The sequence below is a fragment of the Misgurnus anguillicaudatus genome, chromosome 6 (assembly GCF_027580225.2).
Source record: "Misgurnus anguillicaudatus chromosome 6, ASM2758022v2, whole genome shotgun sequence".
NCBI classification, from domain to species: Eukaryota; Metazoa; Chordata; class Actinopteri; order Cypriniformes; family Cobitidae; genus Misgurnus; species Misgurnus anguillicaudatus.
This window is the reverse complement of record NC_073342.2, coordinates 22,244,646-22,260,069: the sequence shown is the minus strand read 5'-3', so window position 1 is coordinate 22,260,069 and position 15,424 is coordinate 22,244,646. Positions and strand designations below refer to the sequence as shown.

General features: G+C 38.2%; 1 protein-coding gene across 11 annotated transcripts in view; it reads left to right on the top strand.

Moving 5' to 3' along the window:
• cadps2 (Ca++-dependent secretion activator 2) overlaps window positions 1–15,424 on the top strand; it is a 150,093-nt gene that overhangs the window by 46,215 nt on the left and 88,454 nt on the right. For all 11 annotated transcript variants that reach the window (XM_073868780.1, XM_073868784.1, XM_073868782.1 and 8 more), the window contains exon 3: window positions 7,036–7,368. In XM_073868780.1, coding sequence (XP_073724881.1) covers window positions 7,036–7,368 — 333 coding nt within the window. The remainder of the gene's footprint in view (window positions 1–7,035; window positions 7,369–15,424) is intronic.

Below are 15,424 nucleotides of genomic sequence, written 5' to 3'. Positions count from 1 at the left end.
AGAAAAAATTGCTGCCTAGTAGTGCCTACCTAATGAAGTAGCCCTTACGTTTGGAGCATGCCTACGGGGGTTTCAGAATATGTTATATATAAGGAATAATTGATGACAGGCCATTGAATTGTTCGAAAATAATGCACACCCAAGGTCGTAATGCGGCACAAAGTGAAACGCAGGTACATCGGGGGGGTGCATTATTTTTAAATAATTCAAAGGAGCCCTGTCAATTATTCCGCTTATGGTTAGCACAAACATTGCTCTGGTGGCTATTTTTACAGAAAAATAATCAACACCCATGGAACATTTCTCAACCAATCAGAATAAAGCACTCAGCCCTGTGGTATTGCTTGGATATTGTGTACCCATAGTGCCTAATATACAGTATGATGTCTGGGTAGGCATCTAGCTAGGTTTTGAACAAAGCAATAGTGACAATAAACATGATCTAACATAACTGCAATTTTCCTCACATAAGCAAACAATTTGTCATTGTTATACTGATGTTTTATTAGTTTGTAATCTTCCAGCAACCTCCCTCTCACACGCTCATATTCTTACCTCTCGCTTAGCAAAGACACGCCATCCTATACGAAATTAATAATGGCCATATAACCTCATAGTTATACTTTGTAACCTGCTCCTTTGATGTCAGCAAGGCATTTTAACTGTGATTTCCACTCCGTCTTATGTTTTCCATTCTTTGGCCGATATTAATTCTCTGTATCAGCTTTAATTACACACAGGCTGCAAATGCCTCTGTATCTTATTAATCTCTTCACTGCTGACAGAAAGCAGCAACGCACACCGTCGGTTATAAATAATTGAATGAGATTTTAAACCTCCAATTAAGTTAAGCAGCAGGGAAAGAGGAAATCCCTTGGTGGCCGTTTCATTAGTAATATTGTTTGACATTTGCACCGCTGTAAAAAGGAGGCATTAAACACCATTGTATAGAGACAATTTCAGCTGCAGTTGTGTGTAGATGCATTTTTATTAGCTTTAGATACCTGAGTTATGAGTCTGTGCCGCTGGAGTACTCCAGCGCTCATAATCAATAAATCATAGTGTGTGGTGCAGTTTGGACGCTGGTGTGTGTTGGGGTGGAGAAATGAAAGTGAGCAACATACCTACGTTTTTCGAAACCGAGTATGCTTTCCTGCATTTAAAGTAGAAGTTTTGGCAGTCAGTTAATGTGAATTTCGCATTTGTTTTACGGGTAAACAGTGCATGTTTATAGGAAATTTAATGGGCATCCTCGTTGGTACTCTCGGTTACAGTTATGGGTTTGACTGTTTTTGAAAGCTCATGAAATGGGATTTCGAAGTTTTGAAAGCTCATGAAAACTGTCAAGAAGTTTTTCAGGTTATATTTCAGCCCCCAAATCAAATCAAATAATAGGAAATTTGATAAAATAGAAAATATTAAATTGTGACATTATTTTTATGACAATAAAAATAGGGATGCACCGAAATAAAAATTCTTGGCCGAAAAAGAGGAAACCAAGGCTGAAAACCGAAACATAGAAAGAAATTATTATGCCAATTATTAGTACCATTGCATTTATGGCTATCACTGTGTACTAACTTTACTAGGGGTGTGACAGATCATAAAACTCACGGTTCGGATCACATTACATTTTTTGAGGCACGGAACAAATTTTTTTTATCAGCAAAAAGAACAAAGTTGCACATTAAGTGAGGTCTGAAATTAGCTTTAGGTACAGAAATTGAATTAAATGAATCATAACACTGTCTTTATTGTATAAATTAAATATTATTATTTTTAGAGCTACAGATGTGATTTTCTCTTTGTCTTTGGTTGTTTGATTAAAATTAATGACACAGAATTAAAGGTGCAGTGTGTAATTTTTAGAACGATCTGGTGACAGAAAAGGAAAATAATATACAAAACTATATTATCAGGGGTGTATAAAGACCATTTATAATGAACCGTTATGTTTTTATTACCTTAGAAAGAGACATTTTTATCTACATACCGAGGGTCCCCTTACATGGAAGTCGCCATTTTATGCCGCCATGTTTCTACGGAACCCCTTAATGGACACATTTTTTTATAAAGCTGTCTCCGAAGATGACATGTTTGTCTGGTGGCGGCAACCGTAGCGTCTCTATGCGTTTTAAAAGTGAGAGGTGAGCAGTTAACTAGATGCAACTAAAATTTACACACTGCACCTTTAAGTAGGTTAATTGAGGATACTGTCTCTTTAAGACCAAATAAGCACAGACTGGTTTCTGACTGTAATCTATACATACACTTAAGACATAAACAAAGGTTTTTATTAGAAAAAGAATACTGTAGAGATACATTTGTGCATCCCTAATAAAAAATGTTTAAACCTCTTTGCTTCTCAGTGGATTTATGTGAATGTGTTTTTCTTATTACTTTAATTTGGAAAAATATTTAGGCTAATAGAATTTTGACGTACCCACCCCATCGTTCATTCAGTTCTTCTTCCGTGCACTTAGAGGATTTTGCTGAGAAATCATGCTGTTTAATGGATTTTGCAATAAAAGTGATATTTCTGAATGTCCTGAGGCCGAGATTAAGTAAATTGGAAGCAAAAGTATTAAATGAACGTATAATACGTGATGAGAGCATTCACTCATATCATTCGCTCGTATCATTATTTCATTTTTGACGGAGGTTGCATTTAGCAACTTTTGCATCTGAGCATACGATTAGAATCGAAAGAAGATTTTAATTGTGACCCTGGACTAGAGGTCTTCACTGGTCCACTTAGATGCACTTATAGCTTGCGGTAGGTTAATTTTTGTTGAGACAGACATGTCAGTCAATTTTAAATGTACATTTTAGCTGTTACCTTGGTGTCGTCGTCGGATAACAAAATAAAACAAACGGAGCAACTCGCCAAATTGGTTGAGAGGCCGCCAGAGTTTCTTTCTGTCGGACTGCTGCATGTGGGACTGCAGAATGCACACGTCAGTGCCGTTTACATTCGGGTCCAGTCAGGTTAAAAAAAATTGCCACTAGTTCAGGTCGGACTCAGGTCTAATTTTTTTGGGTCAGGGTCGGGTCATTCTTTAAAACAAAAATTATTTGTGCACGTTGGATTTGAGTCATTTCGGGTCGGGTACATTTCTTTGGACCCGAGAAGACCTCTACCCTGGACCACAAAACCAGTCATAGGACAGGACAATATTTGTCCAAGATACAACTATTTGAAAATCTGGAAACTAAGGGTACACAAAAATTTAGTCCAAAGTCCAAATGAAGTCCTTGGCACTGCATATTACCAATGAAAAGGTTTGTTTTAGATGATGATGTTTTTGACTGAATGGGGGAACTTGTAAGCTATTACATAAAAACTTAAAATGGGAAACCCCCTAGGAACTGGTAGCAACGCAAAGTTTAACTTTAACGCAAACAACGCAAAAAAGATATTTTACAAAATATCTTCATGGAACATGATCTTTACATAATATACTAATGATTTCTGCCATAAAAGAATGTATTTTTGGCTTTTTTTACAAATATACCCATGTGACTTACGACTGGTTTTGTGGTCCAGCATCACAATTAGCTGAAGACTTATTATATGTAAAATCAGTGGCTGAACAAGTTCTGCAGCACCTTGACATTAGATCAGGTGTCTGTCAACTAAAGGAGCATCTTGACACAATGGACACTTCCAGCGTAGGCAGCCTGTTTGATTATAATGAGAGCAATTGGCTTTTGACACGGCACAGTGCGCTGCTCATGTCCAGTATAGACAGGGTGTCGGTTTTTAAATAGTACATAGGAAATGAGCACGTCTGTGTCCTCACAGCATGCCGGCATGTTTGTCACTTCACCTGTGCATTCTTTTTCAAGCTGACTGGAAAGGATTTATTTTCCCTGCGGGAAAGTAAGCCACTAACTTGACACCGCGAGATATTCAATATCTTTGTTTTTCATTCTCTCATAATCGTACCCTGAGCTGAATTTACAAATAAAGAGCCAATGTATAATTCACAGAAAAACAAATGAACAGGTTTTAAATTCATAATAATCCTTTTTTTTTTTTTTTTAAAGGGAACATTTTACAAAACTTTAGGATGTTAAATAAATCTTTGGTGTCCCCAGAATGAAGTTTTAGCTCAAAATACCCCATATGTAATTTATTATAGCATGTTAAAATTGCCACGTTGTAGGTGTGAGCAAAAATGTGTCATTTTTGGGTGTGTACTTTTAAGTGCAAATGAGCTAATCTCTGCACTAAATGGCAGTGTCGTGGTTGGATTAGGGGGTGGTATTATCCCTATCTGACGTCAAAGGGAGTGTTCACCTAAAAATGTACATTTTGAACTAAAAATAATTTAATTATCCTCATTTTGTTCTAATTCTGTATGACTTTGTTCAAATCAAAACCAAGGTAAAAAAAAATGCTGCTTTTGTTCCAATGAAAGTGAATGGGTTATAGACCAGTTTCCCGGGTCTGCCAAATACTTCCGGTTGTGTCTGCCAAGCACTTCCGGTTAGCGTCTTTTACTGTCTTTGGTTAGCGTGCAGAAAAAGTAAACTATGGATGGTGTTACACCCCGACACGGCCTCGGGATATACTGTGCTGTTCGTGGTTGCAACAACTCGTGGCGAAAACAAACTCGCTAACCCGGAAGTGCTTGGCAGAGTGAAAGGCTAATGGCGGCCCGCCTATTTCACCTGGGAAGTCTTTAGGCCTGTCGAAATCCAAAAATGAGCATCATAAAAGTAGCCATGCCCTATATCCCTTATATTCTCATAGTTTTTATAGCTATAGTAATTTTGTTTTTCGAAAGATATGAGGATCTGTAAATAATGACAGAATATTCACTTTTAGGTTGATTGGGTCAAGTCGGATCAGCTCACCTCACTTGAAAATCAAAATTGGCCACCACAAATAGATGTTTGCACATCGCGTTTATCACTACCTCTGTCTCACATGACAATTTCTGTACAAACGCTGGTGGCGTCAGTCGACGCCCTCCGCTGAGCCTCATTGAAGATGCATTTAAGCATATATCCCTGATTCTCAACCTGTGGATGTTTTTCATCGCTAAAAGGGAGTTTGGGAACTTATAGCAGAGCACAGATGACAACATGTTTGCTCGAGACACTAAGGTAAAGCTAATCTCTAACATTATAGCGATGACGCTGGTAGTGACGATTCTCTCAGACCAATCAGTGATCTACAGTGTTTTCACGTCACGTTTGGTATCAGGTCGGATCACTTGGAACCCCAATCGAGGTGGTACTAAAAAAAGGATCGGCTACTACGTGCTGCACTGGAAGCAATGGAAAGCTCCCAAAAGTAAGCTGACCCGACCCAAACCGTGTGGTACTATGCAATGGAAAAGCGCCATGTATCAAAAAAGTAGCCCTCCAGATTTATCCATTTTTGTAGCCCTTGCTCACAAAAAAGTTGGAGACTCCTGGTATAGATCAGTAGTTTTTGGACTGTGAAAGAAACCATGTAGCATTGAGAATAAACCCATGTTGACATGGGGAGAACATGTGAACTCAGCCAGCGCTTGAACTGGGGACCGTCTTTCTGTGAGACAACAGTGCTCTGTTTGGAGTGGCCACTGTGGCACCTCAAACATCTTTAAAGGAATAGTCTACTCATTTTCAATATTAAAATATGTTATTACCTTAACTAAGAACTGTTGATACATCCCTCTATCATCTGTGTGCGTGCACGTAAGCGCTGGAGCGCGCTGCGACGCTTCGATAGCATTTAGCTTAGCCCCATTCATTCAATGGTACCATTTAGAGATAAAGTTAGAAGTGACCAAACACATCAACGTTTTTCCTATTTAAGACAAGTAGTTATACGAGCAAGTTTGGTGGTACAAAATAAAACGTAGCGCTTTTCTAAGCGGATTTAAAAGAACTATATTGTATGGCGTAATAGCACTTTTGGGAGTACTTCGACTCGGCGCAGTAACACCCTCCCTCTCCCATTATGACAGGGAGTCGGGGAGCGAACTTTTCAGGTGAGTCAAAGTACTCCCAAAAGTGCCACTACGCCATAAAATATAGTTCCTCTTTTAAATCCGCTTAGAAAAGTGCTACGTTTTATTTTGTACCACCAAACTTGCTCGTATAACTACATAGGAAAAACGTTGATGTGTTTGGTCACTTCTAACTTTATCTCCAAATGGCACCATTGAATGAATGGGGCCAAGCCAAATGCCACCGAAGTGTCGCAGCGCGCTCCAGCGCCCACGCTCACGCACACAGATGACAGAGAGATGCATCAACAATTCTTAGTTAAGGTAATAACATATTTTAATATTGAAAATGAGTAGACTATTCCTTTAATAGAAGAGGCGTCCCAATACTTTTGTATATGTAGTGTAATGTTGATCATGTTTATCAATATATTATATTTATACATATTGTATTGATTCCTAATGACAACTGGGGTGTAACAGTATTTTGTACACACAGTTAAGGCTCTTATAATCCATTATTTTTATAAACCTGTTTTTTAAAACCTAGTGTCAGATTCCAAAAAATGCATAATCCCTGCTGGCGTCTAAAATCGATTTAAGTGGAATTTCTCTCTACGAGAACTGCCGGGTTCCCTCCCGTTGTGCTCCGATATCTCTCGACTGACTAGATCACGGCAGTTTCGACAGATTTATTCCCCCGCCTTCTTGAGAAGAGGCAGCTAAAGTGTCTTTGTTCTGCTCCATTACTCGCAGTTAAGAGCTGCGATTCGTCTCCATCTGCTGCTTCCGACGCACCTCACCAAATCAGTTCCCCCAGACATGGTCACTGACAAAAAAACCCTCATAAAAAGTGCCAAAAGTGCTTTCATGGTCTTCTGTGCAGATCTGTCACTCGCACAGTGTTTTTGCTTTGGCACACCATCATGTTGTTCTCTTCACTTTGATGCTTTAACTGAATTTTGACGCAATTGAGTGTGTAATCTGATATCTTTTTCCAAGGCACTTCTGTTCCTAGAAAATAAAACTAGTAATTTAGGCTAAAACAAGTTAATCTAAGCTTTATTTTCTCTGTTTCTTCTATCAGGGCTTCCTGAAGAGCGAGCGAGTGGCCCGTATGGTCCAAGGTGGAGGCTGCTCTGCTAGTGACTTCCGTGAGGTCTTCAAGAAGAACATTGAGCGCCGCGTGCGCAGCCTGCCCGAGATTGACGGCCTGAGCAAAGAGACTGTCCTCAGTTCATGGATTACCAAATATGACGCCATCTACAAAGGAGAAGAGGACCAACGGAGGCCTCAGGGACGCATGCCGTTTACTGCCGTGTCCGAGCTGATCCTCAGCAAGGAGCAGCTCTATGAGATGTTTCAGCAGATCCTGGGAATTAAAAAGTTTGAACATCAGCTTCTCTACAATGCCCTTCAGGTCAGTGGTTTTTAATCACAAGTTTTTTGCTATAACAAACATTAAATAACTAAGGGATTGATTTTTTTGTAAGTAGTAACTGTCACCGTGGGTTCACACCAGCCGCATTTCAGGCGTAAAAATCGCGTCTACCGCGTTTAGTTTGCCGCTTGAACATTATGAATGCATTCGCGCATCTAGGGCGAAGTAGACATGCGGAAAAAGCAAGCATTTGACGCGCGTCAGAGGCGAAATCCGCTTCTTGTGGGAGGGGCAATTGCTATGCTGTTGTCTGTTTGCAAGATGGCTGATGTTGATGTTGTGCATTCATCGAGAGAGTTACCGGTTTTGTATTTGGTAACCTTACTATAGGGGGAAAATAGTTAAAAAAAAAAAACGGCAGGAATGCCGTGGGTCGATAAACGTCACGTGACTCAAAAGTGAAAGTGTATTTACATCTTACCAGGTTGCCCAATGTCCTCACTGACACTCTTCCAAGTGAGGTCCTTTTTATTCCTGTCTCTATAGAAATAAGAACTTGTGTCGTATACGGTTTCAGCAGTAACAACATACACAAGCGGCTGTAACTTCCGCATGTAACTTCTGGTAAACTCCGCTAAGAATAAATAACAACAAAGTTCTTAAAACATAGTTTATTTATATAACAAGCAAAAAACCAACACATAGATTACCTAGGAAACCAAAACATTTGTTTTTTTCGACGAGGCATTTGTTCAAGAGATAAATTAAGCAACTAGTCAGACCATTAAAAAAACGAAACCAGAAGTAAAGTTCGGATCCAGACGTGTATCGCATCAGCGCACGTGCGTCTGATGAAACCGTCTATAGCTCCGGGTGACTGATCACGGACAATATCAAGCGTTCCTCCATGTTGAATGAGTGACTCCGGGCGGGGCTGCCGCCACAGAAGCAAGCAGGCTCCTGATTGGTTAACGCAGCGCAAAAATCCGCCAAAGTTCAAAGTTTTCAACTCGAGCGTCAGCCGCAAATTTCGCCAAATGCACAAAAAGCACCATTCGCACGTACCGCGTCAGACGCTCAATTCTAAGGGTGTCACAATTTCGATTTTAAATCGAAATCGATCGAAATTAAGTCACAACCTCGAACTTCGAATTAAAAAAGGGGATCGTCGATGCTGCCACGCCCCCATGTCACGTCCGGTCGGCTTGCCAAGCGGGGGAAAATAAACTCTCAGAAGTGCCTTTAAAAACATCCATCCAGCGGAACGCGATTTATATTTTAAACACGAGAGATGTATTGCTCCAACTCCTTGAAATGCATATCATAAACAGGATTACTAACTAGTGATCTGCCTTCGGACAGAGCGCAGCTCTCTGCACGTGCACGAGAGAGCCGCCAAGATGCAGCGGGTTATATATTAAACAAAAGGTATAGTTTGGCTCAGCTCGCATGAAACGCATAAAACTGAACAAAAACGTAAGGGTTATTACTTTAGTTTATGTTTAGACTTTGGACAGATGCAAGAGCGCGTGCACGTGAGACAGAGAGAAGCGCAGCTGCTTGACACACCGGTTTTAGTTCAGATAATAGGAGTCCAAGACGCGCGCATTAAGTCTATCTGCGTGCAAGTAGGAATTCTCTCTCTACAAGCTCTCTCGCGTAAAGTAAAGCCCACAAACCCCCATGCGAGGAAAAGCACGCAATGTGCATGTTAATTTGAAACTATAATAATAATAATAATAAAATAATAAAGGCATATAATTTTTGTCTTAAAAAAATCATTTAAAAATCGAGAATCGAATTGAATCGTGACATCAGAATCGAAAATGTAACCGAATCGAGGATTTGGAGAATCGTGACACCCCTACTCAATTCACTCCATTCGCAAGAACTAGATGTGCAAATGAGGCAGAATCACGTCTACCGCGCCGTGCTAAACACCTCATTCGTGCCGCGAGACCTCCAGATGCGCATCAACGCGTCTTCACATTGACTTAACATTGAAATCACTTGCACTTGATGCCTCTACCGTGGTTGGTGTGAACGCAGCATAAGAAATTTTTGGTCCTCAACAAAATATGTTTTTTTATCTTTCCTCTTTAATTGTATGTTTCACAGTTTAAATCATAAAATGATTATGAATGCTTGAATGCTGTTCAAATGAACATTATTGTGAACATTTCCATGAGCAAAATTTGTGTGCATCAAAAGGGGTAATATATTGAAATCAAACTTTGAGGTCACTGTTTGAATACTCTTCCTAATTAATCTAAGCTGTTTAGTGTTTTTTAATCCTTTGCCCTTTACTTTAATCACCTGTACACAGGTGGCTTTTAGCCTGTCATCAGAGTCTTTGAAGGCATCCTAGAAAGGTCAGGGGTTGATGGGAAACGGTCCAGCTGGCTCACCCTCATGTGTTATGTGTCAGTAGCCTTCACCCCGGGGAGAGGGGGATGTTGTGGGTGGTCTTCACAGACTTCCCTTTTCATTGCAATTACAGATAGCAGATTAGTGCAATTAGGCCTGTTGAGCCCAACGTTAATGAGCACGTTTGGCATTTGGCAACTGTGATCTCATATTTGGCTAAAAGCAGGGGACCCTTGTGTTACTCTTCATGGAGTATTAATTAACGTTATCATCATCATCTTGTTAGGTGGGCTCTTAAAAAGCATTTATTTTAGGAAAGTGCATTTTGGTGGTTTTGTCAGCAACTGTCTGCCAATTTGGCCTATAAATGCGTTAGACTAATATATTCAGATGTTGCATCATGGGATTGAGATTGTTCCATCAGACAGCTGATTTATCTGCAAAATCTTGCTTTTGAGCATCCGACTGTCTGTTAAACCCATTTTGCCGTAAGTTAATGTGAGAGAACGTGGCCTTGAACAACCAGATGCTTTAACATCTTATATGCATCTCAGACCATCATTCATTCCCCACGCACCTAATATTATTTAGCTATGCTTGTGTTTGTACTTTGTAATGCACAGAGTGTATGGTATGGCAGGGGTGGGTCTTGAAATAATTATAGGATTCATTTGTCAGATCTGCAAAGTTATTGATTTTCATGACCTTGCGAGCTGGCAACATTGGAGCTGTAGAAGTATATTTGTTTTATGGTTTATATCAGTACATGAGGTCTGAATGTGTCTCAGACGTCTTTTCATCTTTTGTACTAGTAGGCCTACTACATTCATTGTTATAGACTAATAAAGTGAAGTTGTACCATGGGTCCAATAACTATAACTCAGGCTATCACTACCGATCCATGCCAGCGCTTTTGAAGAATTTAAAGCGTGTGTTTGTTGTATGGATCCATGTCAGGTGACATTTAAAAGTTTGTTCACCTGCTTTGAATGTTAGATTTGCCATTAAGTGGATTCAATATATCAGCCGTACATACGTGTTTTAAAGGGTACAGAAATGCACATCAATAAAAAGTGAACATCAACATCTAAGGCATGCATGCATATATGCAATGCAGATCGACCTGCTTGGATATACTGACTACATCCAAATAATATATATTTATTGGTTTTAACAGCAATAAAGATGACAAAAATAGCAAACAAAGTTAACAAACTAAACATTAGGTATATTTCCAATGGATGCATTATTAATAGTATCTAGTCTAGAGCTGTGCAGTTCTCGATTCGTTTCAGCTAAAACAATGCTAAACATTTAACATAGCAAAACATATCTATAAAAAATAGTGCTGGGCAAAGAATAATCGCGATTAATCGCATACAAAATAAAAGTGATTTTTTGAATAATATATATGCATGTACTGTGTCTAATTATTGTGTATATTTAACCACACACACATTCATATATTCATTTCAGAATTGCTTTACTTATATATAATTTTTTATTTATTTTTAATATAGAATATATAAAAATATAAATAAATATATATAAACATGTTAATGTTTCTTAAATACATACATGAATGTGTGTGTATTTATTTATACATAATAATTACACACAGCACATACTCATATATTATGCCAAAAATCACTTTTATTTTGTATGCGATTAATCACGATTAATCTTTGCCCAGCACTTATAAAAAATTGTTAACAATACTGCCCTACTAAACAACAAGGCAGTAACTGCATTTTTGGTCAAAAATGAGTTATCGTAATTTTCATAAAATTTAAGACATCTTTTGTTATGTGACAAAACATTTTATCTCAAATGTGTGTCGTTTTGGAGAAAAATGGTAGTTGTTTGCACAGGCTGGATGGGATAGGATAACTTTAAAGTCATTTTTCTCATTTCTGCACTTTGCGTAGTTACTGCCTTTTTGCTTTGTGGTAGGAATGCTTAACGATTAATCGTGATTAATCTATAGCAGATTAAAAGTTTTTGTTTACATCATATATTTGTGTGAACTGTGTATAATAACTTTGTATAGATAAATGCACACACATGCATGTAAATGTTTACATGTGTATACATTTGTATATTTTTGTATAATTTCTATTATTTATCAATATAAATACTAAATATATACATATTTTTTTTCTTAAAATTATACATGCATATGTGCATATTCATATATAAACAGTTCACACACATAAGATGTAAACAAAAACTTTTATTCTGCTATAGATTAATCGCGATTAATCGTTAAGTATCCCTACTTTGTAGGGCAGAATAGTTAGCCATCTTTGAAGAAATAAAGCTTTCAATGCTATTGAAATTTATGCAATTTTGGAATTGATTGCACAAGTGTTTAAAGGTGCAATGTGGGACTTTTAGAAGGATTTTGTTGACAGAAATGCTAAATAATATACGTAACTATATTATCAGTGCTGTATGAAGACCTTACATAATGAACTATATTTACAAACACTGCAGATCTCCTTATTTGGAAGTCACCAGCATGTTTTTACACTAGCCCTAACAAACAAACTGTTCAATAGAGGACGTTTTTCCCCTGCGTTTTTCCCCACGTTGTCTCAGACGACGACATATTTGTCCTGTTTCAGCCACCGTAGCTTCACTATAGCAGCGACAACAGTAGCAGAGCGACGCAATCTCATTGATTTCAATGGAAGCTTGGCGACTTCCGGCGACACGAACGACAGTGACCATTGGCGACTGGATGGGGCGTGTCCTTTATGCAAATTATGAGCAACTTTCGGGAGCGACTATCAATGAGAACGAAGCAGTGGAGTTCACATCATCCGTCTTTCGTCAGTTACTGGAGTAGACGATACTCTTTGTTTATGACAACCAGAAATGCCTCTTTTGAAAGAGATGAGCGACACACAAAGTCGCTTATAATGTGAATGTACCTTATGCGTTTTGAAATTGAGGGGTGAGCTGTGGACTGAGCTGTTAGTTGCAATTCGCAATCCCACACTGGACCTTTAACATAAGAAAGAGTGGATCTAAAAATGCTACTGCAACTCAGTTTGGTAAAGCATTGCGTTGGCAGCAGAAAGGTCATGGGTTTTATTCCAAGGGAACATGCATACTGAAAATGTATAGCTTTAGTCGCTTTGGATTAAAGTGTCTGCCAAATGCATAATGTAAATAAAATAAAGAACATAAGATGAATGTGATGATATGGGTGGAGGCACTTCAGTTTAGCTATCTGGATATTTTCCTATTAATTGTTAAACTCATGAATCAACAGCTGTTAATTATGTACACATGCATGTGTGTGACCATGCATGCCCATTTATTCGAAAGGGATTGAGTTGTCTGGATGTGTATTATTGATGTTGATAAAGCTGACAATGTTATTAGGTGTATTTGGTCAATATTGCCAATTTAAATGAACAGAGATTTTCTTATATTATCTAGTTGAATTCTCCAAAGCTGCAGTTCTTTGGTGAACTGAACCCTTATGATCTAAATTTCCTGATGCACTTTCTCAGAGTTTGTACCAGATTTGAAGTGATATTTCTGTAACCACAAGAGTACAACCATTACTAGTTAGTCAAAGTATGTTGAACTGGCTGTAAACAGATGTTTACAAAGTTATGTGCCAAAGGAAGTTACCATAGCAACTGTTTGAGCACTTAGCGTTGCGATTTAGTATCGATCGGTATGTTGTACAATTGGGAAATTGTACGGTCATTACAAATCACTTTATGATAGATTTATATACAGTATTACATAAGGTTTTGTTATGTTTAGGCTTTCTGATTGATCTGAATTGACATGCTGTTGGCGCCGGCGGCAAATGACAATTTGTATTGTGCGAGATGAATCTTAACAGATTTTGTCCCGAAAAACTAAATTGAGAAAAATTGCCTCGGCCCCCAAAAGAAATTGCATAATACTTAGTTATTTGCAAACAATTAAAACTAATTTATTCAGTTTATTTTTGTTCTTGTTTGATACTTTTAATCCCGCTTCCCAAGAAAATGCTGATTTTGTGTGTTGTTCATTTTGATCATTGCTTTAACAGTTTGCGTCTGTTTTTTTGATAACTGCTCCACCCGGTGTCAAATCCGCAGATAATGCGAAAGGAAGAGAAGCAAAAGAGTGACTGTCAGCATGACAGTTGATATGTCAGTGGGTGGAGGGTATCACACAAAGGAAGAAGAAGATCTGTGAGAGCAATGACAGACTGCAGTAGAGTCACAGATGTGTTTGAGTACAGTAGACGTGACACGGTGAAGACAAAGAGTATCAGAGAACATAATAATAATATTTTATAGTGATGCATTGAGATACTGTGCACAAACGAAAAGAGAGTGACACAAATACTGTATACTTACTGTAGCAGTTTATAAATAAATACATGGGCGTGAAACTCAAGTTTATTTATGAAGAAGAGATTGCAGAATGATATGGTAGTCATAAAGGTAGTCGACTGCCTAGGAAAATACAAACTGGCAGTCATTATGCAATAGTATTTGTGATCGACCAATCAGATTCAAGTATCCCAACTGGCTAAATACTGAAGAATGCACAGGATTAGAAACATTTGATGTTATATCAAAGCATTTGTGGCATGCTTTCATGGTTTGTCAAAACTAACAGTGAAATCCATTTACAGTAATACACTCATATTGGAAGCCTTGCAAACACTGCATATACTGTATTTAAAATATTTACTAAGAAAATAAAGTTAGGTGTTTTAATATTACAACAATACAAGCTTTAGAATTTTGCTTTTAATCTAGGTTGTCGTATTTACCACATTAAAGGAATAGTCTACTCATTTTCAATATTAAAATATGTTATTACCTTCACTAAGAAGAGTTGATACATCCCTCTATCATCTTAGTGCGTGCACGTAAGTGCTGGAGCGCGCTGCTACACTTCGATAGCATTTAGCTTAGCCCCATTCATTCAATGGTACCACTCAGAGATAAAGTTAGAAGTGACCAAACACATCAACGTTTTTCCTATTTAAGACGAGTAGTTATACGAAAAAGTTTGGTGGTACAAAATAAAACGTAGCGCTTTTCTAAGCGGATTTAAAAGAGGAACTATAGCAGCGCGCTCCAGCGCTTACGTGCACGCACACAGATGATAGAGGGATGTATCAACTCTTCTTAGTTAAGGTAATAACATATTTTAATATTGAAAATGAGTAGACTATTCCTTTAAATATGTACATTTGCATTTACAGCTTCGTATTGGGGGATTTACATTCATGCATTTATCCAAAGCAACTTAAAGGTGCAGTGTGAATTTTTAGAAGAATCTCTTGACAAAAATGCAAAATAATATACAAAACAATATTATCAGGGGTGTATAAATACCTTTCATAATGAACCGTTATCTGTTTATTACCTTAGAACGAGACCTTTTTATCTACATACAGAGGGTCCCCTTACATGGAAGTGGCCATTTTGTGCCGCCATTTTCTACAGAAGCTCTTAACGGACAATTTTTTTCACTAAGTTGTCTCCGACGATGACATGTTTGTCCGGTGGCGGCTACCGTAGCTTCTCTATGTGTCTCAAAAGTGAGGGGTGAGCAGTGGACTAACATCACCACTAGATGCGCTAAAATTTACACACTGCACCTTTTTCTGATGAACACCAGGGAAGATATTTGTAATCAAGCAGAAAACAGGAGCACCATTGACCTCCATAGTAGGAAAAACATATACGATGAAAGT